The 25,207-nt window shown below is 37.9% G+C and overlaps 1 protein-coding gene across 3 annotated transcripts in view; it reads right to left on the reverse strand.

Moving 5' to 3' along the window:
* Window positions 1-420: 420 nt before the first annotated feature.
* The window catches only part of HTR1E (5-hydroxytryptamine receptor 1E), a 91,455-nt gene continuing 66,668 nt past the window's right edge, over window positions 421-25,207 (reverse strand). For all 3 annotated transcript variants that reach the window (XM_032409324.1, XM_032409323.1, XM_032409322.1), the window contains one exon: window positions 421-2,882. In XM_032409324.1, the coding sequence (XP_032265215.1) occupies window positions 1,605-2,702 (1,098 nt within the window). In that variant the 5' untranslated portion in view covers window positions 2,703-2,882 and the 3' untranslated portion in view covers window positions 421-1,604. The remainder of the gene's footprint in view (window positions 2,883-25,207) is intronic.

The raw sequence follows: 25,207 nt of genomic DNA on the forward strand, positions 1-25,207 counted from the left end.
GGAGACAGGAGGGGGGCAGTGGAGGAGAGGAGTCAGGGGTAAGGAGAAACGTGCAAGATTACAGAAAAGATTAGAGGGCATAGATTTAAGGCTAAAACATGGAGGAGAGGGAGCAAATTCATGTCTTCTCAGTGAACAAAGAAGAGAAATGACCTGGGGAGAGTGGAGAGATGGGGAGAAGCTGTGGATGAGACGAGGAGAAGAGGTGTAAAATAGTCACTGACTCGAGAGCATACATGAATTTACAAACTTTCATTCCCTTCTGTCATCACTCTTTTTTTTTTTTTTTTTTAAGATTTTATTTATTTATTTGTCAGAGAGAGAGAGCATGCACAAGCAGGGGGAGCGGCAGGCTGGGGGAGAAGCAGGCTCCCCACCAAGCAAGGAGACCGATGTGGGACTCGATCCCAGGACCCTGGGATCATGACCTGAGCTGAAGGCAGATGCTTAACCAACTGAGCCACCCAGGCGTCCCTGCCATCACTCTTGACTTAGTGGTAAGCTCCTCCATGTGACTAGAGCAGTCACCCCAGGTCAGGCGAGGTGCTGTCGCCTCAGGTCAGGTCCCATCTGCAGCCTCCTGGCCCCAAGATGCAGTCTGGCATGGAAGCCACTGAGATCCCAGGGGACACAATTTCATACTCATTTCCTCGATGGGTGACCTTTGCGGTAAACATAGATTTTCAACTTTTAATGGTTTTGCCAAGGGCACAACTGGTAACTTAATAAGTAACATTCTCCAACAAAGTTCTTCAGATAATATATTCCTTCATTTGATCACTCTACCCTGTTAAGCTGCTTGTACTCCCACCTGAATCCTTTTAAGTGAGGGAGTGTGTGCAAGGCTCAGTGGGACACTTCTCAGAATGGCAAGACGTCCAATGTGCCTGTCAGGTAATACAACACATGGACCAAAGGAGATTTAGATTATCTTGAATTTGTTTATGTTTCATATTCATAGTCAAAGACCTAGGAAAGTGCCGGAGTATTCATTCCAGGTTCTTTTTAGAGAATGAGGAAGCATATTTAATCATGACTATAATAGCTGTACTATTTGTGCCTAAAGGGAGTGGGCTATGTAGTCACAGTAAATGATTTTAGATCAGGTCTGCAAGCAGATGACAGTGTAACACTTTTTTTTTTTATTAATGCTTTATGTAGTCATGCAATTCCCACTAAAACTTGCACGCATATGGAGCCATGACCTCAGATTTAATGCCACACGAGGGCAAGTTATCAGGTATTTGATTTATAAGTAATAAGAACTTCTGCAAGTGAAGATTTATTTTGGCATTCTTTAATTGCAAGATTAACTGAATGGCTAAAAAAAAGTAGTTACTATTTCACCTTATTATTACGTCTATGAAATTTCTGTCTTTGTCGGATGTTTATTTGAAATCATGTACCACAAATAAAACCAGAGGTAGAAAACGGCACACCAGAAAACAAACCTCAAACAAAACGGAACAAATGAACAAACAAAAAGACCACACTACCTTACAAACTTTTCTGAACCAACTATGTTCAAGAATTAATAAGTTGAACCCCTTTCCTCTGTCCACTCACAAGGCTGGTAAAAACAATGCCTTTTGGCTTTTTGCAATCTAAGTATGTTCTCGGCACTTAATTAGCTTTTTAAAAGCCAGCTTAAAGTCTTCATTAAAACTTGTGTAGAGCAGAGGGTTGATCAGAGAATTAACATAACCAAGCCACGTCAAAAAATCAGCCACTTCAGAGGACACCGCATAGATGCTCAGACCAACAATCAACTCTTTGATGAAAAATGGCAGCCACGACAAAATGAATGCCCCCAAAATCAGTCCTAAGATGCGTGCTGCCTTACGTTCCCTGGTACTAGAGATTTGCTGACGTTCTCCTGGGTGATCTAGATTATTATAGAAGGAAGGGATCCTGATAGAGGAGTGGATCTTTTCAAACTCTGTGGTAGGGTCTGAGGTGGAGAAATCAGACACACAGAAAGTTTGTGTAAGTTTACAACTCGCAAAAGAATTTTGGCTATCCGTGCTTCTGTTGCTTAAGTGCCGGCTAGATCCTCTTTTCTGATAAAGGCTCTTGGCTGCATGGTAAATCCGGTAATACAGAATAAGTATCAAAGTCAAGGGGATATAAAATGCCCCAAGTGTGGAGTAAATGGTGTAGATGACATGGTCGTGCTGGATGGTGCACTGACTAGGAGGTGGGCTGAGTTGGCGGTGGCTCCTCCAGAACAGAGGGGGCATGGAGATGAAGATGGAGATGGTCCAGACGGTGAGGATCATCAGCCCAGCCCTCTTGGCGGTCCTCTTCCTGGCATATTCAATAGCGTTGGTGATGGCCCAGTACCTGTCTAGGGCAATCACACAGAGATGGAGGATGGAGCAGGTGCAGCAGGTCATGTCCACACTCAGCCACACCTCGCAGATAAAGTACCCTAGTTTCCAGCTGTCCATGACAATATACATGATGCTCAGTGGCATGACGAGCACTGCCACCAGGAGATCTGTCACAGCCAGGGAACAGATCAGGTAGTTGGCAGGCTGGTGGAGCTTCTTGGTGGTACAGATGGCCATGATCACGGCCAAGTTCAGCAACATGGTCAGGGTGGTGATGATCACCAGAGTCATGGAAATGAGCATCTTCTCAGTGATGGTCTTGGGTCTTGTAGCCACACTGGCTTCTGTGGTACAGTTAGTGATATTCATGTTTTCCCTGTTTCAATCTACACTGTGGAAAAGCTGCTGGTTATTTTCCCTCAGCAGGAAATTACTTAGACTTCAATGCCTCTCATTTATAAGAAGACTGTAGTTTCTTCAGCTATGTAGTTTCTTATGTTCCATTTGTATGGGTAAAAGGAAGCACCACAGCGTTTCTTCTGAGGGTTCCTGGAAGATAGTATGCTACTGGTTAATGAATGAAAAGTCATATTTTTCCCCCTAGAAAATGTTACCATATTTCAGCACTCAGAAATTCTTTACACATTTTCGATATAATTTTCTTTTTTATCTCTGGGTACAAAGTTACCTTTTACATGATTCTTCAAAAGATACTTTTAAAAATTGATGTATAGTTGACACACAATGTTACATTAATTTCAGGTATACAACATAGTGACTCACAAATCCTTATGCTGTGCTAACTACAAGTGTAGCTACCAAAAATTTTTTAAAAAGTTAAGCTCCCCAACTCTTTCTCATGAAAACATTACCAACTTTAAAGTCTATCTTGCCACCTGAATTACTTTCTTATTTATATTTATTAATATCTATACATTTATACATAAATTATTTTTTATTTTGAAACATATATTCACCTTGTATCATACTTTAGAAATTCTGGGACATTAAAGAAAAATATTATATTGTTTATAATAAGCAGACTTCAAAGCAGTTTTAAAGTTTCATAGCAAATGCTCAACTCCAAAGATATTTTAGTGTCACAATGAAATTGTGTGATTTTGTCTAATTATTTCTGACATTTTACATATCCCACTGTGCATTTCTTTGGAGAAAAGAGAGAAAAAAAAAGCATATAACATTACTTTGATGTTTATGGCAAATTGTTCTCAGAGTAATACAGTAAATTGACTGTGAAACAGCATCATCACCAAGCTCAAAGAACTCCACATTAAAAAAAAATGTGTTTAGTTTTTGTTAACATTTGTATTCTTTCAATTTCTATCTATCTTTATCATCTATCTATCTATCTATCTATCATTTATCATCTATCTTTTTATCTACCTACCTACCTACCATCTATGATCTGTCTGTCTTCTGGATAGCTGTGATTAAACTGGGCAATCAGTGAGATAGTGACATTTATTGAATGCATAGTTGTAAGGAATTAAAAAAAAAAAGATACGACAGTCCCCCTTATCTGTAGTTTCGTTTTCCGCACTTTCACTTACCATGGTCTGCAAGCTGATGATCCTCTTTCTGACGAATCCGCAGAAGGTCAATAGTAGCCTAACACTAGTCACAAAACCTGCATCATTCACCTCACTTCATCTCATCACATAAACATTTTATCATCTCACATCATCACAAGAAAGGTGAGTATAGCACAATGAGATATTTTGAGACCCCATTCACCTAATGTTTATTATAGTATACTGTTTTTTTAAAAAGATATTTATTTATTTGGGAGAGTGGGAGAGGCAGAAGCAGACTCCCCTGCTGAGCAGGGAGCCTGACTCTGGGCTCGATCCCAGGATCCTGGGATCAAGACCTGAGCCCAAGGCAGACGCTTAACCGACTGAGCCACCCAGGCGCCCCTAAAGTATACTGTTATAATTGTTCTTTTTTTAATTAGTTTTTTTAAATCTTTTATTGTACCTAACTGATAAACTTTATCATAGGTTTATAAGTATAGTAAAAAACATAGTACATATAGGGTTCGGTACTATCTGTGGTTTCAGGTATTCAGTCTTGGAATGCATCTCCTGTGATTAAGTGGGGGGACTACTGTAAACTCAAATGTGAATATATATTCATGAAAACAAGACAATCAAAATCCACATACGAATATTCACAACCAATGGCTGCTGGTCAGAACATCGATCAAATCCTCTGATTTGTCTCTGTTGGATTAGGTCCAGGAAAACTTCAAAGACAACTGGCATTTTGGCAGTTATAAGAAGGGACAGAGATTGATGTGGATTAGGCTTAACAGACATTCTTTAATGAGGGCAGCAGCAAATGAGGCATGTATGAAATGGAGAATGGAGTGGGTGAGAGTCTTTGGGTGGACTGGGGACTGGAAGTCAGGGGGCAGGAATAAAAATCTCCAGCCAGGGTGAGATCTCTCTAGCTCTGGATTTAATTTCTTCTGCCCATTGGGCAAAAATCAAGAAGACTGGGAGATGGTTACCATTTATTCTTTAGATATAGAAAGTAAAAGAAAATTATTTCACTAAAGACCAAATGGGTTTATTAATTTTAAATTGTTTTTAAAACAGTCTTTATCTTTCTGCAGTGAAATGAGAATCATTTTGCCTCTCTGTTTTCATTGTGCTTTTATTGCATTTCTATAGATGTACCCTCTTGAAATTCCTGTTTCCCTACTTCTTCTAGGGGACTTACTCCACCAACAATACATTCTTTCTTGTAAATTAAATGTTTCTTCTCCCCTGGTTATTTTTGCTTCTTTTATAGTCAATTTAAACTTGCATTTATATCTGAGACAGGCTGTAACATTGAAAGTGTGTGGGCTTTGGAATTAGAGACCTAGGTTGCGCCTGAGCCATCTATCAGCTTGGGGCAACCTCTCTACATTTCTCCCTGTGGCCAACATGTTTATTTCTCTATTTTGACCCCTTTCTCCTTAATGACATGAAATAAAGTGCTTTTTTTTCCCTACAAACATTAATCCTAAGTTATGTTTTTCTTGGGTTCTTGAGGTTTGTTGGAAGAGTAGTTCTTTTTTTTTTCTTTCTTTTTTTTTTTAAAGTAGGCTCCATGCCCAGTGTGGAGTCCATTGTGGAGCCCAACGTGGGACTGGAACTCACAGATCAAGACCTGAGCTGAGATCAAGAGTCAGATGCTTAGCCAGCTGAGCTACCTAGGCACCCGAGAAGAGTAGTTCTAAATAAAAAAGCTTTTCCACTCTGATTGGAAGATTGAGAATATAGAGAGTAGCATGGATAAGAGACAGAAAACTTTAGAAGTTTTAGTTTGATAATAGGGGAAATTAGGAAATGTTATTTTAAAAACATGAAGTAAAAAAAATCAAATAATTCAGCTTCATCAAGCTTTTAAAAGCTGCTCTATTTCCGAGCTCCGATACATCCTAATTCTCATTTCTCTGGTGACACCATTTTCTTCCTTATTTTGTCCCTATTTATTTTTCACCCCCCTCCCCCCAGCTAACTATATATTTCTGGAGGATGGGATGCATGTCTGATTCATCTTTTTAACTGCCTCCAGTTAAATTAGCAAAAACATTACTGGTTGGGGCTTCATTGTCAGCTCTTTAATGTGTCTTCCTGGTTTATTTTGTGCCCAAGCCTTTCAGAATATGAGTTAAGTTTTGTATCCCTGTGTTGTCAGTCACTCCAAATTCCTGCACACATCCAGCTTGCCACCTCTGATCTTTTTTCACTTAAAAATATATCTTGAAGTGTGTTTCATAACACCATGTGGAACATAATCTTTTGAATAGCTGGGTGAGATGACCTGGGGAGCAATTATAGATTGAACAAGTCTGAGAACTGGGTCCTGGAGGTCTTCACTAATCAAAGATCAGGAAGAAAAGGAGGAACCAGCAAGGCAGAGAAAAGCAGCTATTAGGTGGTGGAGAATGATGAGAGATAATTCCATCCCAAGACCAGGTGAAGAAGTGTATGAAGTAAGAGTGATCAGCTGTTTAAGTGCTGCTGACAGGCAGTGGGCTATGAGGACTTGACTGTTGGGCTGAGTAATGTGGATGACACCAATGACCTTCACAAGACCCGTTTGGTGCCATGGTGGAGATTGAAGGCTGAATGTGGTGGTTTCAAGAAAGAATGAGAAGAAAGGAAATAGAGGCACTGAATAAGAACAAGTATTTCAAGAGTTTTGGTGAAAAGGGGAGCAGAGAAATAAGGTAGCTGTGGAGGGAGATGTGGGATCAAGGTTGTTTTCTTTTTAGGATGAGAGATTGTCTTTTTAAACTGGACTATTTGCAGTTTTCTTCACTGCTACACTCTGTATCCTTTATATTGGCACCCCGAGCATTTCTGGAGTGAGTGAAATGTAAAAGAGGAAGCAGGAAAGCCATAATGGAAGAGGCTGGGAGTCCGTGGGGCCAGGGGGCACCAGGGAAGCAGAATTCTTTGAGCAATTTAAAGGATTACACTGGGGACTGTGAAGGGGACAAAGATGTAGCCATACTCAGGAAATGATCCTCCTCCAATTGTCTTGGGTTCCTTTATCTTCTTAAGAAAATAATGCATGGTTTTATAATCACTACCAACTCCTTAGGAGGTAGTATGATTTCTAATTAGAACAGTGCTGGTTAAGTAGCACCTGAAAATTTAAGTCTCTTTAGCCTTTTGCATAGTACGGGAGGAAGAACTACAATACTTAACTCAAAACACGCTTTGCAGAACCAGTCCAAACACCAATATCAATATACCAAATGTTCATTAGTCCATCGGAATGGAAAATTAACTGCAATAATCATAGCCTAAAAATGGACATATCCTATCAGGAGTTAATGCAGGCACTTCTTCGGGGGTTTGTAACTTTTAGTTTCTGCTCTGATTATGACATGGAAAATACCAGTGCAGTCCAAAGCCATATTTAAATGATTTTTCATTGAAATCACAAATTGGAGAGAATCACTATAAACCAAATGGGTCAATGCATGCTGCTCTCATTTACTGAGATGCTTCAGAGCCTCTGATTTATACTAACCCAGTGACAGAACACCAGGGACAAGAGGTCATGAGCACACTCATTTTTAATTTCACCATCTTATCTAGTCTTTTATTGGTTTTCAGTAACTATTGATAATTTGTCATAAATAACCTTTCATCTCTTCTTTGATCATTTTCATTTTGCCCAAATTCCTTCAAATAATTTTAAAAATCTTTAATATAGGATCTAAGAAATAAAACAAAAACACAGTCATAAATCTCATAAATATAGAGAACTGGTGGTTGTCAGAGGGAAGAGTGGGAGGATGGATGAAATAGGTGAAGGGGATTAAGAGGTACAAACTTCTAGTAATAATATAAATAAGTCATGGGGATGTGAAGTGTAGCTGGGAAGATAGTCAATAATACTGTAATAACTATGTACGGTGATATATGGGAACTAGACCTACTGTGGTAATCACTTCTTAATGCATATAAATGTGGAATCACTATGTTGTATATCTGAAACCAATATAATACTGAATGTCAACTATACTTCAGTAAAAAAAGAAAGAGGGGGAGGAGCAAGATGGCGGAGGAGTAGGAGACCTAAATTTCGTCTGGTCCCAGGAATTCAGCTGGATAGGGATCAAACCATTCTGAACACCTATGAACTCAACAGGAGATTGAAGAAAAGAATAGCAACAACTCTCTGAGCAGAAAAGCGACCACTTTCTGGAAGGTAGGACGTGCAGAGAAGTGAATCCGAGGCGATATTTGGGAGGATAGACAGTGGGGGAGGGGCCTCCGTCGGCCGCTTCTGGCAAGTGATAGAGCCCCGGAGCACAAAATCGGAACTTTTAGAAGTCTGCTCCGCTGAGGGACGTCGCTCCGGTGGCTAAGCGGGGGGTGGAATCCTCGCGGGCCAGTGTGGTCTCAGGACCCTCGGGGTCACAGAAAGACCGGGGGTGCCTGAGTGCGGCAGAGCTCCCAGGTATCGGAGCAGGGAAGCCGGCTGCAGAGACGGAGCCCAGGCGCGGGCTCTCAGCTTGGGGTTGCCATAAACTGTGATCCGCGGCACAGTCGGGCCATTGCTCCTCCAGCAGGGACCCAACAAGCGGCAGATCCGGGGAGACTCCCCTTCCTTCCCTGGGAGGAGTGGCGTGGGAGCGCACTGCAGGGATCTGCTGGGTTTGGAGACTCCACACCGGGTTGGGTGCCAGAGATAGAAACGCGCGGTCACAGGCCGGGTGAGCACGGAGTGTGGCCGGAGACCGGGGAGACGGGAGTGACTGACTGCTTTTCCCGGGGGGTGCACTGAGGAGCAGGGCCTCGAGTTCTCGGCTCCTCCGGGGCGGAGATTGGGAGGCCGCCATTTTCACTCTCAGCCTCCAAAGCTGTACGGAAAGCCTGCAGGGAACAAAAGCTCCCGAGAGCAAACCGGAGCAGATTACTTAGCCCCAACTGGGCAAGGGCAGGGCAATTCCACCTCCGGCAAAGACATTTGGGAACCACGGCAACAGGCCCCTCCCCCGGAAGATCAACGAGAACAGCCAGCCAAGACCAAGTTTACTGATCAATGAGAACGGCAGAACTCCAGCGCTAGGGGAATACTGCATACAGAATCCATGGCTTTTTTCCCATGATTCTTTAGTCTTTCAAAGTTAATTTTTTATTTTATTTTTTTTAAAGATTTTATTTATTTATTTGACAGAGAGAGACAGCACGAGAGAGAACACAAGCAGGGGGAGCGGGAGAAGGAGAAACAGGTTTCCCGCAGAGCAGGGAGCCCAACTCAGGGCTCGATCCCAGGACCCTAGGATCATGACCTGAGCCAAACACAGACACTTAACGACTGAGCCACCCAGGCACCCTCAAAGTTAATTTTTAAAATTTTCTTTATTTTTTAATTTTTCTACCTTTTTTAGTTGAATTTTTCTTCTTCCCTTTTTCAACCAACGTCTTATCAATTACTTTTTAAAAATCTTTTTTAATTTTAATTTTTACAGTCATATTTTATCCCTTCATTGCATTTAACCTTATTTTTTGTATATATATGTTTTTCTTTCTTTAAAATTTTGGGATACAGTTTCTTCTAACAGACCAAAATATAACCTAAATCTAGTATATGACATTGTCCTAGTCTCCTGCCTGATCACATTCTCTCTTTTTAAAAAATTTTTTTTCAGTCTTTTTCAACCAACTTCTTATCCTATTAATTCCTTTTTAAAAATCTTTTTTAATTTTCATCTTTACAGTTATATTACATCCCTTCATTGTATTTACTGTTATTTTTGTGTGTATATATATATATATATATGTATATAAGTTTTCATTCTTTAAAATTTTGAGAGGCAATTTCTTCTAACAGACCAAAATACACCCAAAATCTAGTGTGTGGCTCTGTTCTATTCACCAGCCTGATCATATTCTTTTTTTTTCCCTTTCTTTTCCCCCTGGTTTCAGGTCTCTTCTGATTTGTTTAGTGTATATTTTTCTGGGGTCGTTGTTACCCTGTTAGCATTTTGTTCTCTCATTCGTCTATTCTCCTCTGGACAAAATGACAAGATGGAAAAACTAAAAAAAAAAAAAAAAAAGAACAAGAGGCAGTACCGACTGCCAGGGACTTAATCAATACAGACATTAGTAAGATGTTGCCATCTTCAGAATGTTCAGAATGATGATTATAAAGATACTAGCTGGGCTTGAAAAAAGCATAGAAGATACTAGAGAATCCCTTTCTGGAGAAATAAAAGAACTAAAATCTAACCAAGTTGAAATCAAAAAGGCTATTAATGAGGTGCAATAAAAAATGGAGGCTCTAACTGCTAGGATAAATGAGACAGAAGAGAGAATTAGTAATATAGAGGACCAAATGATGGAGAATAAAGAAGCTGAAAAAAAGAGAGCTAAACAACTACTGGATCACGAGGGGAGAATTCGAGAGATAAATGATATCATAAAGTGAAACAACATTAGAATAATTGGGATCCCAGAAGAAGAAGAAAGAAAGAGAGGGGCAGAAGGTATATTGGAGCAAATTATAGCAGAGAACTTCCCTAATTTGGGGAAGGAAACAGGCATCAAAATCCAGGAGGCACAGAGAACCCCCCTCAAAATCAATAAAAATAGGTCAACAACCTGACATCTAATAGTAAAACTCCCAAGTCTCAGAGACAAAGAGAAAATCCTAAAAGCAGCTCAGGACAAGAGGTGTAACCTACAATAGTAGAAACATTAGATTGGCAGCAGACCTCTCCACAGAGACCTGGCAGGCCGGAAAGGACTGGCATGATATATTCAGAGCACAGAACGAGAAAAATATGCAGCCAAGAATACTATATCCAGCTAGGCTGTCATTGAAAATAGAAGGAGAGATAAAAATCTTCCAGGACAAATGAAAAGTAAAAGAATTTGCGAACACGAAACCAGCCCTACAAGAAATATTGAAAGGGGTCCTCTAAGCAAAGAAAGAGCCTAAAAGTAACATAGACCAGAAAGGAACAGAGACAATATACAGTAACAGTCACCTTACAGGCAATACAATGGCACTAAATTCATATCTTTCAATAGTTACCCGGAATGTAAATGGGCTCAGTGCCCCAATCAAAAGACACGGTATCAGATTGGATAAAAAAACAAGACCCATTGATATGCTATCTGCAAGACACTCATTTTAGACACAAAGACACCTCCAGATTGCAAGTGAGGGGGTGGAAAACCATTTACCATGCTAATGGACATCAAAAGAAAGCTGGAGTGGCAATCCTTATATCAGAAAAATTAGATTTTAAAGCAAAGACTATAATAAGAGATGAGGAAGGACACTATATCCTACTTAAAGGGTCTATCCAACAAGAAGATCTAACAATTGTAAATATCTATGCCCCTAACATGAGAGCAGCCAATTATATAAGCCAACTAATAACAAAATCAAAGAAACATATCGACAATAATACAATAATAGTAGGGGACTTTAACACCGCCCTCACTGAAATGGACAGACCATCTAAGCAAAAGATCAACAAGGAAATAAAGGCTTTAAATGACACACTGGACCACATGGACTTCACAGATCTATTCAGAACATTCCATCCCAAAGCAACAGAATACACATTCTTCTCTAGTGCCCATGGAACATTCTCCAGAATAGATCACATCCTGGGTCACAAATCAGTTCTCAACTGGTACCAAAAGATTGGAATCATTCCCTGCATATTTTTGGACCACAGTGCTTTGAAACTAGAACTCAATCACAAGAGGAAAGTCAGAAAGAACTCAAATATGTGGAGGCTAAAGAGCATCCTACTAAAGAATGAATGGGTCAACCAGGAAATTAAAGAATTAAAAAAATTCATGGAAACAAATGAAAATGAAAACACAACTGTTCAAAATCTTTGGGATACAGCAAGGGCAGTCCCAAGAGGAAAGTATATAGCAATACAAGCCTTTCTCAAGAAACAAGAAAGGTCTCAAATACACAACCTAACCCCACACCTAAATGAGCTGGAGAAAGAACAGTAAATAAAGCCTAAACCCAGCAGGAGAAGAGAAATAATAAAGACCAGAGCAGAAATCAATGAAATAGAAACCAAAAGAACAGTAGAACAGTGAAATCAATGAAACTAGGAGCTTGTTCTTTGAAAGAATTAAAATTAAATTTTAATTTTAAATTTAAAATTAAATTTAAAATTTAAATTTTAAAATTAAAATCAATGAAACTAGGAGCTTGTTCTTTGAAAGAATTAATAAGATTGATAAACCCCTGGCCAGACTTGTCAAAAAGAAAAGAGAAAGGACCCAAATAAATAAAATCATGAATGAAAGAGGAGAGATCACAACCAACACCAAAGAAATACAAACAATTATAAGAACATATTATAAGCAACTCTATACCAGCAAATTAGACAATCTGGAAGAAATGGATGCATTCTAGAGGTGTATAAACTACCAAAACTGAACCAAGAAGAAATAGAAAACCTGAACAGACCCATAACCAGTAAGGAAATTGAAACAATAATCAAAAATCTCCCCACAAACAAGAGCCCAGGGCCAGATGGCTTCCTAGGGGAATTCTACCAAACATTTAAAGAATTAATACCTATTCTTCTGAAACTGTTCCAAAAAATAGAAATGGAAGGAAAACTTCCAAACTCATTTTATGAGGCCAGCATTACCTTGATCCCAAAACCAGACAAAGACCCCATCAGAAAGGAGAATTACAGACCAATATCCCTGATGAACATGGATGCCAAAATTCTCACCAAAATACTAGCCAATAGGATAGAACAGTACATTAAAAGGATTATTCACTACGACCTGGTGGGGTTTATTCCTGAGATGCAAGGGTGGTTCAACATCCGCAAATCAATCAACGTAATACACTATATTAATAAAAGAAAGGACAAGAACCATATAATCCTCTCAATAGATGCAGAAAAAGTATTTGACAAAGCACAGTATCCTTTCTTGATTAAAACTCTTCGCAGTGTAGTGATAGAGGGTACATACCTCAATATTATGAAAGCCATCTATGAAAAACCCACAGGGAATATCATACTCAATGGGGAAAAACTGAGAGCTTTTCCCCTAAGGTCAGGAACACGTCAGGGATGTCCACTATCACCACTGCTATTCAACATAGTACTAAAAGTCCTAGCTTCAGCAATCAGACAACAAAAAGAAATAAAAGGCATCCAAATCGGCAAAGAAGAAGTCAAATTCTCACTGTTTGCAGATGATATGATACTTTATGTGGAAACCCAAAAGACTCCACTCCAAAACTGCTAGAACTCATACAGGAATTCAGTAAAGTGGCAGGATATAAAATCAATGCACAGAAATCAGTGGCATTTCTATACACTAACAACAAGACAGAAGAAAGAGAAATTAAGGAGTTGATCCCATTTAAAATTGCACCCAAAACCATAAGATACCTAGGAATAAATCTAACCAAAGAGGCAAAAGATCTGTACTCAGAAAACTATAGAATACTCATGAAAGAAATTGAGGAAGACACAGGAAATGGAAAAATGTTCCATGCTCATGGAGTGGAAGAACAAATATTGTGAAAATGTCTATGCTACCTAGCGCAATCTACACATTTAAAGCAATCCCTATCAAAATACCATCCACTTTTTTCAAAGAAATGGAACAAATAATCCTAAAATTTGTATGGAACCAGAAAAGACCCCAGGTAGCCAGAGGAATGTTGAAAAAGAAAAGCAAAGCTGGTGGCATCACAATTCCAGACTTCAAGCTCTATTACAAAGCTGTAATCATCAAGACAGTATGGTACTGGCACAAAAACTGTCACATAGATCAATGGAACAGAATAGAGAGCCCAGAAATGGACCCTCAGCTCTATGGTCAACTAATCTTCAACAAAGCAGGAAAGAATGTCCAATGGAAAAAAGACAGTATCTTCAACAAATGGTGTTGGGAAAATTGGACAGTCACATACAGAAGAATGAAACTGGACCATTTCCTTACAACACACACACAAAATAGACTCAAAATGGATGAAAGACCTCAACTTGAGACAGGAATCTATCAAAATCCTTGAGGAGAACACAGGCAGCAACCTCTTTGACCTCAGCCACAGCAACTTCTTCCCAGAAACATCGCCAAAGCAAGGGCAAAAATGAACTATTGGGACTTCATCAAGTTAAAAAGTTTTTGCACAGCAAAGGAAACAGTCAACAAAACCAAAAGGCAACCGACAGAATGGGAGAAGATATTTGCAAATGACATATCAGATAAAGGGTTAGTATCCAAAATCTCTAAAAACTTATCAAACTCAACACCCAAAGAACAAATAATCCAATCAAGAAATGGGCAGAAGACACAAACAGACATTTCTGCAAAGAAGATATACAATGGCCAACAGACACATGAAAAAATGCTTGGTTTCAGGGAAATACAAATCAACACCTCAATGAAATACCACCTCACACCAGTCAGAATGGCTAAAATTAACAAGTCAGGAAATGACAGCTATTGGTGAGGATGCGGAGAAAGGGGAGCCCTCCTACACTGTTGGTGGGAATGCAAGCTGGTGCACCCACTCTGGAAAACAGTATTGAGGTTCCTCAGAAAGTTGAAAATAGAGCTACCCTATGACTCAGCAATTGCACTACTGGGTATTTACCCCAAAGATACAAATGTAGTGATCTGAAGGGGCACCTACATCCCAATGTTTATAGAAGCAATGTCCACAGTAGCCAAACTATGGAAAGAGCCTAGATGTCCATCAACAGATGAATGGATAAAGATGTGGTATATATATATATACGATGGAATATTATGCAGCCATCAAAAAAACAACAACAACGAAATCTTGCCATTTGCAATGACATGGATGGAACTAGAGGGTACTATGCTAAGTGAAATAAGTCAATCAGAGAAAGATAAGTATCATATGATCTCACTGATATGAGGATTTTGAGAAACAAGACAGAGGATCATAGGGGAAGGGAGGGAAAAATGAAACAAGATGAAACCAGAGAGGGAGACAAACCATAAGAGACTCTTAATCTCAGGAAACAAACTGAGGGTTGCTGGAGTGGAGGAGGGTGGGAGGGATGGGGTGCCTGGGTGATGGCCACTGGGGAGGGTATGTGCTATGGTGAGTGCTGTTAATTGTGTAAGACTAATGAATCACAGACCTGTACCCCTGAAACAAATAATACCTTATATGTTAATAAAAAAATTAAAAAAAGAAAAAAAGAAAGAAAAAAATCTTCAATATGTGTCTGTTTCCCTTTCTTTAAAAAATTTCAGGAGCAGTTGCTTGCCCTCATATTACTAATTTTATCTCTCCAATTGTTCATTAAATTCACTTTCTCAGCTTTCTTAAAGAATTTTCTTGGCCTGTCTACAGAAAAGAAAGGGTAGATAATTTGTTTCTCATTTGGTCTTCACTGGGAGCAAAGGAGTAGAGGAGATACTGGAGTGTGGGATTCTTTGTTCTCTTCTTCTTGCTTATTTAATTTGTGCTTGGGACATGACATGTGGGTATTATGAGGTTATTATATTCATAATAACAGGAAAACATTATCATTGTAAAAATCAAAACAGAGTACATAGGGTTTTAGGAAATGTTTTTATATTCTGGATGCATGTCTTTTGTCAGAACAATGTTTTGTGAACATTTTTTTCTACTCTATACTTTGCCTTTGTATTTTTTTAATGATGTCTTTTTATAAGCAGAAGATTTTAATTTGATGAAGTCTAAGTTACCTGTTTTTCTTTATGCTTAGAGCTTCCTGTGTCCCAGGAAATGACTTCAAGATCACAAAGATATTTTTCTATATTTTCTTCTAGAGGCTTAATACCTTTAGCTTTCATATTGGAAGAGGTCGTCAGGGGGACATGACCACTTGGTGACCTGTGAGCTGGACCCAGACAATCAGGGACATCTCACCACCTACAGTCCCCCATCCTTGGAATGTGTGCCTGGCCTGCCATTCCTACAGTGGGAGCCATTTTCAAGGATGCAGCCTTGAGAGAGCAATGTGTTGGTTAGACTATCTGGATGGTATACATTACTGAACGCAGGTAAGTCTTCTATATAAACTTTAAAGATTCTGGAGGGTGGGTGTGGAGATCTACTCATCTCACGGCCGCCCAAGACAAGCGTCCTGTGTAATTTCCCTTGGTTATTAAACCTGCCACTCACCAATCTGGAGCAGTCTGTCTCTTAGACTCTCCTTGCCCTCCATGTTCAGGGGCCAATTTCAGATTTTACCTGAGAAGTTCCCAAATTAGGAAACCAACAGTTAATGATCCATCCTGAGTAAATATTTGCATTTGGATATGAGGTAGGTGTTGAGGTTTATCTTTTCCCCCCATGTGGATGTCTAGTTATTTCAGCAAATTTTGTAGGAAAGACTTTATTTCCCCATTGAAATGCTTTGGTGTCTTTGTCAAAAATCAATCAATTGTATATGTCAGTTGATTTCTATGCCTTCTCTTCTGTTCCTTGATCTGCCTTTGTGTCAATATAACGTTGTCTTGATTGCTGTAGCTTTTAAGGTAAGTCTTGAGATCAGGTGGTGTGAGGCCAACTTTGTTCTGTTTTTTCAACCTTGTTTTGGCTATTCCAGGTTCTGCGAATTTCCAAATAAATTTTGGAATCAAATTGTCAATTTCTACAAAAACCTGCTGGAATTTTAGTTGGCATTGTGTAAAAACTATAGACTAAGGAGAATTAAAATTTATCAATATTCTGTGTTCTCCAATTCAAGAAAAAAGAAGCATTCTCCACTTATTTTGTTATTTCTTAGTTTCTCTCAGTAATATTTATAATTTTCAGTGTAGAGGTTTTGCACATATTTCTTTAAATTTATCCCCATGTATCTTTTAATTTAAGTTTTAAATTTGAATAGAGTTGACATGCAATGTTACATTAGTTTCAGGTATACAATGTAGTGATTTGACAAGCTTATATATTATGCTATGCTCACCACAAGTGTAGCTACCATCTGTCACCATAAAATGCTATTACAATACCATTGACTGTATTCCTTATACTGTCCCTTTCATTCCCATGACTTATTCATTTCATAACTGGAAGCTTGTATCTCTCACTCATTCACCCATTTTGTCCATCCCACGTACCCACTTTCCCTCTGGAAACCATCAGTTTGTTATCTGTATTTATAGGTCTGATTCTGCTTTTTGTTTGTTCATTTGTTTTGTTTTTTAGATTCCACATATGAGTGAAATCATATGGTATTTGTCTTTCTCAGTCTGACTTATTTTACCTAGGTCCATCCATGTTGTCACAAATGGCAAAAATGGCAAAACAAGCCCTCAAACTTTTTTATGGCTGTGTAATATTCCATTGTGTGTGTGTATCTATATCTACATACCACATATTTTTTATCTATTCATGTGTCAGTGGACACTCGGGCTGCCTCTAGATCTTAGCTATTGTAAATAATGCTGCAATAAACATAGGGGTGCATAAATAGGTAGTGTTTCTATAAACTAATAATGCAGTAGCAGAAAGAGGAATATCCCTATGTATTTTAATATTTTTGATGTTTTTGTAAACGGTACTTGTATTTCAATTTCCATATTTACTGCTTGTATAGAGAAATACAATGTATTTCTGGATATTGATTTTGAATCTGTGATCTCTTATCTCTTATTGATCCTAGTAGATATTTTATAGATTCTTAAGATTTTTCTATAAAAACAATGATTTCATTTGCAAACAGAGACAGTTTTATATCTTTTACAATTTTATTGCTTTTTTTTAAAATTTTTTTATTGTTATGTTAATCCCCATACATTACATCATTAGTTTTAGATATAGTGTTCCATGATTCATTGTTTGTGCATAACACCCAGTGCTCCATGCAGAACGTGCCCTCCTCAATACCCATCACCAGGCTAACCCATCCTCCCAACCCCCTCCCCTCTAGAACCCTCAGTTTGTTTTTCAGAGTCCATTGTCTCTCATGGTTCTTCTCCCCCTCCGATTTCCCCCCCTTCATTCTTCCCCTCCTGCTACATTCTTCTTCTTCTTTTTTTCTTTCTTAACATATATTGCATTATTTGTTTCAGAGGTACAGATCTGAGATTCAACAGTCTTGCACAATTCACAGCGCTTACCAGAACACATACCCTCCCCAGTGTCCATCACCCAGTCACCCCATCCCTCCCACCCCACCCCCCATTCTTTGTCTTGCCATGTCATACTGACTAGAACTATAGAAAAATGCTAAATAGAAGTGGTGAGGACACACATTCTTATCTTCTTCCCAATCAGATGGGGGAAATGTTCTTCATTCACCATTAATATATTAGCTATAAGTTTTTCTTGGATCCTGTTTATTAGTTTGAGGAAATTTTTTTCTATTCCTAAATCTGATAGTTTTTATAATAAGTAGGCATTTTATCAAATGTATCTTTTTCAACTACCGAGATGGTTTTATGATATCTTGTGGTGAATCATAGTAACTGATTTTTGGATGTTAAACCAGTCTTGCAGTCTTGGAAAAACTTCAGTTAGTTTTGATGTATTTTTTAAAAATATATATTGCTGAGTTTGATTTGCTAATATTTTGTTAAGGAGTTTTGCATTATGTCCAGGAGAGATACTGTATGAAAATTTCTTTTCTTGAATTGATTTGTGAGTTTTGGTGTCAAGGCTATGCTGGCTTTAAAAAATGAGTTTAAAAATTTTCTGAAGGAGTTTGAGAAATATCAGTATTTTGTGAATACTTGATGGAATGTACCTGCGGATTCCTTTGGATTTTGAGTTTTCCTTGTGGGAAGGTTTTTTTCTTTTTAAAGATTTATTTATTGGAAAGGCAGGGGATGCAGGGTGGGGGTGAGGCAGAGGGAGAGGAAGAGAGTGTCTTAAGCAGACTGTGCTGAGTGTAGAGCCCGATGTGGCTCGATCTCATGACCCTGAGATCACAACCTGAGTTGAAATCAAGAGTCAGACGCTTAACTAACTGTGCTACGCAGGCGCCCCTTGTGGGGGGATTTTTAACTGTAAATTCAGTTTCTTTACTATACTTAAAAAAACCCATCAACAACAACACCAACATCAAAATACCATATATTGGGCTCTTTAGAATTTCTCTTTTTTCTTATATCACTTTTGGTAATTTATGTCCTTTAAGGAATTTGTTCATTTAATCTAAGTTGTCAAATTCATAGTCATAAAGTTAGTCATAATATTCCTTTCATATCCTTTTAATGCCTGTAATATCTATGTGGTATTCTCTCTTTCATTCTTGATATTGGTAATTTTATTTTTTCCTCTTGATCAGTTTAGGTGAGGATTTTTCAATTTTATTAATCTTTACAAAGAATCAGCTTCTGAATGACTTGATTTCCTCTATTATCTATTCTTTATTTAATTACTTTCAGCTTTTATATTTATTATTCCCTTCCTTTATTTACTTTGGCTTAACTCACTCTTCTTTTTCTAGTCTCTTAATGTGGAAGCTAAGATAGTTTAAAACTTTTTTTTCATCAACAACATAAGCATTTAGAATTATAAATTTTGCTCTAAGCACTATTTTAGCTGCATCCTGCAAATTTTAGTATTTGTATTTTCATTATCATTCAGTCAGAAATATTTTCTAATTCCTTCATATTTGACTTATGTAACATTTAGGAGTCCATTTCTTAACTTCAAAAATATTTAAGGATTTCATGTATTCTTTTAAAACTGACTTTTAATGTCATATTACCCAGGCTCACAAAACATAGTCTGTATGACTTCAATCATTTGAAATTTTTTAGGACTTATTTTATGGCTCAGTTTGTAGTCTATCTTGGTGATGTTATATGTATGTTTAAAGTGAATGTGTTTTCTGTGATTGTTCCATGTAACTGGCTTGACAGTATTGTTCAAATTTTCTATACCTTTACCAGTGTTTTGTCAACTTGTTCTATCAATTGTTGAGAGAAGGGTGTTAAAATCTCTAACTATAACTTTAGATATGCCAATCTCCCCCCTTGATCAGGTCAATTTTTGAGTATTGTATTTTGAAACTCAGTTATTAGATGTATACTCATTTAGAATTGCTATGTCTCCTTGATGAATTGACTGTTATATCATTATGTAATATCTCTGTGTCCCTGATGTTCTATGTTCTGATGTTTACTTTGTATGATATTAATATAGCCACTCCAGCTTTCTTTTAACTAATGTTTATGTGGTATATCTTTTTCTATCCTTTTACTTTTAACCTGTCTGTGTTTTTATATTAAATGGGTTTCTTATGGACAGCCTCTAGTTGGGTCTTGCACTTTTGTCCAGTCTGACTTTCTCTGCTTTTAATTAGAATGTTCAGATTATTTACACATAATGTAATTATTGATGTGCTTGCTTTTAATTCTACCATCTTTGTATTTACTTTGTATTTATTCAAGTCTCCTTTTGTTTATTTCTTTAGCATTTTGTGATTTTCAGCATACAAGTCCTGTGCCTGTGATAGTAGATTTATTCCTAAGCATCTTATTTGTTTGTTTGTTTTTTGGAGTGATTGTAAATGGCATTGTGTCTTTAACTTCAGTTTTGGCACGTTTATTTTTAGGATACAGAAATGTGGTTGATTTTGTGTTTTGACCCTGTTTAACTCACCTATTAGTTATAGGACTTTTTTGGTAGACTCCAGAGTTTTCTACATAGATGATCACGTCATTTGCAAATAGGAACACTTTCCTTTCTTCTTTTTTATCTGTATGTCTTTTCTTGCCTTATCGAAGTAGCTAGACCTTCCAGTACTATGCTGATTATCAGTAGTGAGAGCATACTTCTTTAGCTTGTTCCCTATCTTAGGGAGAAAGCATTCATTCTTTCCCTATTAACAGAAGAGGGATCATTTTTGGGGAATGAATGCGAGCATATAGTGGTATGTGCCACTTTTAGGCCTGGTCTACAAAAACTTTTAATGTACTATCCTTGCTCTTAATTTCCATCCACCAGTGGACAGATGGAAATATCCTGGGGGGCTCCGAATGATCAGGTGGGGCAGAATACAACCTCTTCCCCGTCTGATTTGCATTAGATGGTGATATGAATGAGAAATAGCATTTTATTGTGTTAAACCACTGATATTTTAGGGTTTATCAGTTAAAGGAACTAATTATTTACTGTAAGTAACATATCCTTGGGTGATTTAATCTTTGGATGCTTGGTTTTACAATTTGAAAAGTGAGGATAATTATATCGACCTTACATATTTATAGAAAAAATGAAATGAGACAGCATTTGCCAAAGTGTTGTCACATTTCCTGACACCTCAGAGGTACTCAATAAACATTTGTTCAGTCTGTTCTTTGCTGAGCATGCTCATATGTAGATATACTAATGGATTTGTTATCTTCATATTGAACTAAGAGGTATTTCCTTATGTTTGTGTCCTTGAATATTTAATCCACCCCTTTAAAATGTATTCTTCAGCTGGGGTGCCTGGGTGGCTCAGTCAGTTGAGCGTCCAACTCTTGATTTTGGCTCCAGTCATGATCTCAGGGTCCTGGGATGGAGCCCCTGCATCAGGCTCCCTGCTCAGTGGGGAGTCTGCTTGTTTCCCTCTCCCTCTGCCCCTCCCACCAGCTTGCTCATGCTCTCTCTCTCTCTAAAATAAATAAATATTAAAAAATATATTCTTCAGCAATAAAAGTGATGAAACAAAATGTAAGCCTCATATATATTGATAAAAATATTATGCATTTGTCAGTCTCCATAACATAGTTTCTTTGTAAACAGTCATAGCTGAATTTGACTTTAAGGGCTGTTTTTCAAGAAAATTCATACCACATGTATTATAAGTTATGCCCATGCCTTTCTGGCTTCTTTTGGAAACACAATTATATGTTTCTGTGCAAAGATGAGGAGAAAAAGAGCAAGGTAGTTTTCCTCATCTACATAAAGTTTATGTGGAAAGCTAACATATGCCTTTTTTAACCCATTAAGTCACTTCCATTAATTCACAGTCATTTTTTAAAATTTAAAATCAATCCATTAACATATAGTGTAGTATTAGTTTCAGAGGTAGAGTTTAGTGATTCATCAGTTTCATATAACATCCAGTGCTCATTACATCAAGCGCCCTCCTTAATGCCCATTACCCAGTTACCCCATCCCTTCACCCACCTCCCCTCCAGGAACCCTCAGTTTGTTTCCTATAGCTAAGAGTCTCTTATGGTTTATCTCCCTGTTTTTGTCTTATTTTATTTTCCCCTCCATTTCTCTATGTTCATCTGTTTTGTTTCTTAAATTCCACATAGAGTGAAATATATGGTAATTGTCTTTCTCTGATTCAATTATTTTGCTCAGCATAACACCCTCTAGGTCTATCCACATCATTGCAAATGGTAAGATTTCATTTTTTTTGGTGGCCGAGTAATGTTCCATTGTGTGTTTATATCTATATCTATATATCTATATCTATATCACATCTTTTTATCCTTTCATCTGTCGATTGACCCCGTTGTTTATAGCAACAATGTCCACAATACCCAAAATATGGAAAGAGCCCAGATGTCCATCCATCCATTCACAGTCATTTTGAAGGGATTATGATTTAGAAGATGAATCCAAAAAGGTGTCAAAAGCAAGAGATGGGATTTAGTTGGGACTTGGGAGTCGGGGCACAGGTGGGGAGTTTGGGTTGGGGCTGAAAGCAGAGGATAGCCTGAGTGGGAAAAGGAAGTAATTTAGAGAACTGGGTGGCAAGAAGGAGATACAATTTATTGGCAAAATGGTTTTACTACTTTGGAAATGATAATATAAATGTCAGATATTTTATAATATCCTAGATAACTTATCAAGAGAATTTAGAGAAATTTCTCAAATTTGAAGGGTTTGTCTAAAACTTATGTTTTTAATTTGAATCTTTTATACTATTAAGCATAGACATTATTAGATGCCAGCACACTTTTGTTTTCAAAGAAATCTGGTTAGTTTATTGGTTTGGGCTTTTACCTTATTACTTTCCTGACCTATAAAGGAGAGCCTCAATTTTTGTTATGTTCAGAATATATTCTGCTTCTCAGATTACTACACAAATAATACTCAGGTTATTCAGTGAAGAACAAACATCGCTTTTCCTTTTATTGTGAAGTGTGCTGTTGTTAGTCCTCCCCTGTCTTTTGAACTCATTTAGCTTCCCCAAGCCTTCTTTAACTGTGCTTCTTGGATTGCGCAATGCATTAGCTACAGAATTCTGCCATGCTCCAGGCAGGATCACACATAAATTTGTATCATCTATTTTTTTTATTTTTTTAAGATTTTATTTATTTATTTGACAGAGAGAGAGAGAGCTCAAGCAGAGGGAATGGCAGGGGGAGAGAGAGAAGTAGGCTCCCTGCTGAGCAGGGAGCCCGATGTGGGGCTCGACCCCAGGATCTGGGATCATGACCTGAGCCGAAGGCGGATGCTTAACCAACTGAGCTACCCAGGTGCCCCTCTATTTTTTTTAAATAAACTTTTTGTTTTGGTATAATTTTAAATTTATAGAGAAGTTATGAAGATAGTACAGAGAGTATATCCACCACCCAGTTTTACCCATTGTTAACATCTTACATTACAGAGTACATTTATCAAAACTAAGAAAGCAACATTATTCATCACTATTAACTAAACTCCAGAACTTATTTGGATTTAACCAGCTTTTCCATTAATGCCTTCTTTCTGTTTCATTGCAGGATGCCACATTGTAGTTAGTTGTCATATTTTCTCAGTCTCCTCTGGTCTGTGACAATTTCTCACTCTGCTTGTTTTTCATGACCTCGAAGGTCTTGGGGAGTACTGGCTAAATATTTTGTAGAATGTCTTCTGATCTCAGTTTGTCTGATGTTTTTCTCATGATTAGACTGGGGTTATGGGATTTGGAAAGAATACAATGGAATTGAAGTGCCCTTCTCATTCCCTCACATCAGCGTACATCATATCCATGCGACATCAATGGCAATGTTAACCTTCATCACTTGGTTAAGGTAGCTCTTGCCAGGACTCTCCACTGCAAAGGGACTATTTTTCCCTTTCCGTGCTCTATTTTTTAGAAGTGGGTCCCTTTGTCTAGCCCACCTTCAAGGGAAGGCAATTAAGTTCCACCTCCTGGAGATGGGAATATGTATATATATTATTTGGAATTCTTCTGTAAGGAAGATTTGTCTGTCCTCTACCACTTACTTACTTATTCAGTAATTTATATTTATATACATCTATACATTTATGATTCAGTCCTAAGGAAACAGTAGACTCTACTTTTGGGAAAATTATCTTTATAAAAGTGCTGTTGATGCTTATTTACATTATTTGTTTATCAATATGGACTGATGAATATTTATTTTATTCTTTGGCTTATAATTGAATATTGCATTATTTGATTTTGCTCAAATTGTTCCAGGTTTGGCCATTGAGAGCTCTTTCAGTTGGCTGTTGTTGCATCATCTCTTTTATCACACTGTTTTCCTTTGTCCAGAATGGACTGGCTATACTTCTTTGAAAGGTGTTGGGGAAAAACAATCTGCTCTGTAAAGTATAGATAAGGTTTTAGTCAATAGAGAGTCTCTATTGCCAGCAAATAAAGCCTTTTAATATGAAGGACACCTGTAGAAGTGTTATTTACTTTTCAGCTGAGGATAATAAAAATGAACTTTATGAAGTGCCTGTCATTGAAGTGAGCTGGTGCTCGAGGTTCTATTACCATATTTTTTAAAAAATGAAATGACTTTTTTTTGACCCAGCTTTAATGATACCCCTGAAGTGCTCAACTCCTCAGAGAAGATCTGGGCTCCTTCCTGTGCTGTGCACACATTTTTCTTTTAACTCTTCTGCAATGCAATGTGCCTTTGTGGCAGACCTAAGGGAACGAGCATTTAAGCCATGTGCAGGGCTAAGGTTTCCTACTGGGCTTCCACCTGGGGAAGCATTGCTAGCTCAGACCACTTGGCTCTGCTCCAACTAGTTCTAAGGGCATATTCTACAAGAGGGAGGTTTGCAGGTATCTATTTTTTTGGGCTCAATCCACTGCAAGGTGAGAAATAAGAGATAGGGTGTTGTAATGAAATGGAGGGGTCAAGAGCAGAGACATCTGTGAATGCATCTCAGATCTATAGATGTTTGTGTGGCCCTGAAAAAGACACTCTATGCCTGTGGGTCTCAGTTTCCCTGTCTGTATAATTAGGACTTCATTATTTCTGAGCATCTTTCAGGTCTAACATCCTATGATTTTTATGCTATAATTTTATGGTGACTGGAAGAGAGGTATGTGCATATATTTACAATTCAGTTCTGAGAGTGAAGTAACCTCTAGTTTTGGGGAAATTATATTTATAAATGTACTATTGATGCCCAATAAAAATGCTAATGTTTCCTGACACTTATATATCACT

The sequence above is a fragment of the Phoca vitulina genome, unplaced genomic scaffold (assembly GCF_004348235.1).
Source record: "Phoca vitulina isolate PV1807 unplaced genomic scaffold, GSC_HSeal_1.0 scaffold11, whole genome shotgun sequence".
Classification (NCBI taxonomy): domain Eukaryota; kingdom Metazoa; phylum Chordata; class Mammalia; order Carnivora; family Phocidae; genus Phoca; species Phoca vitulina.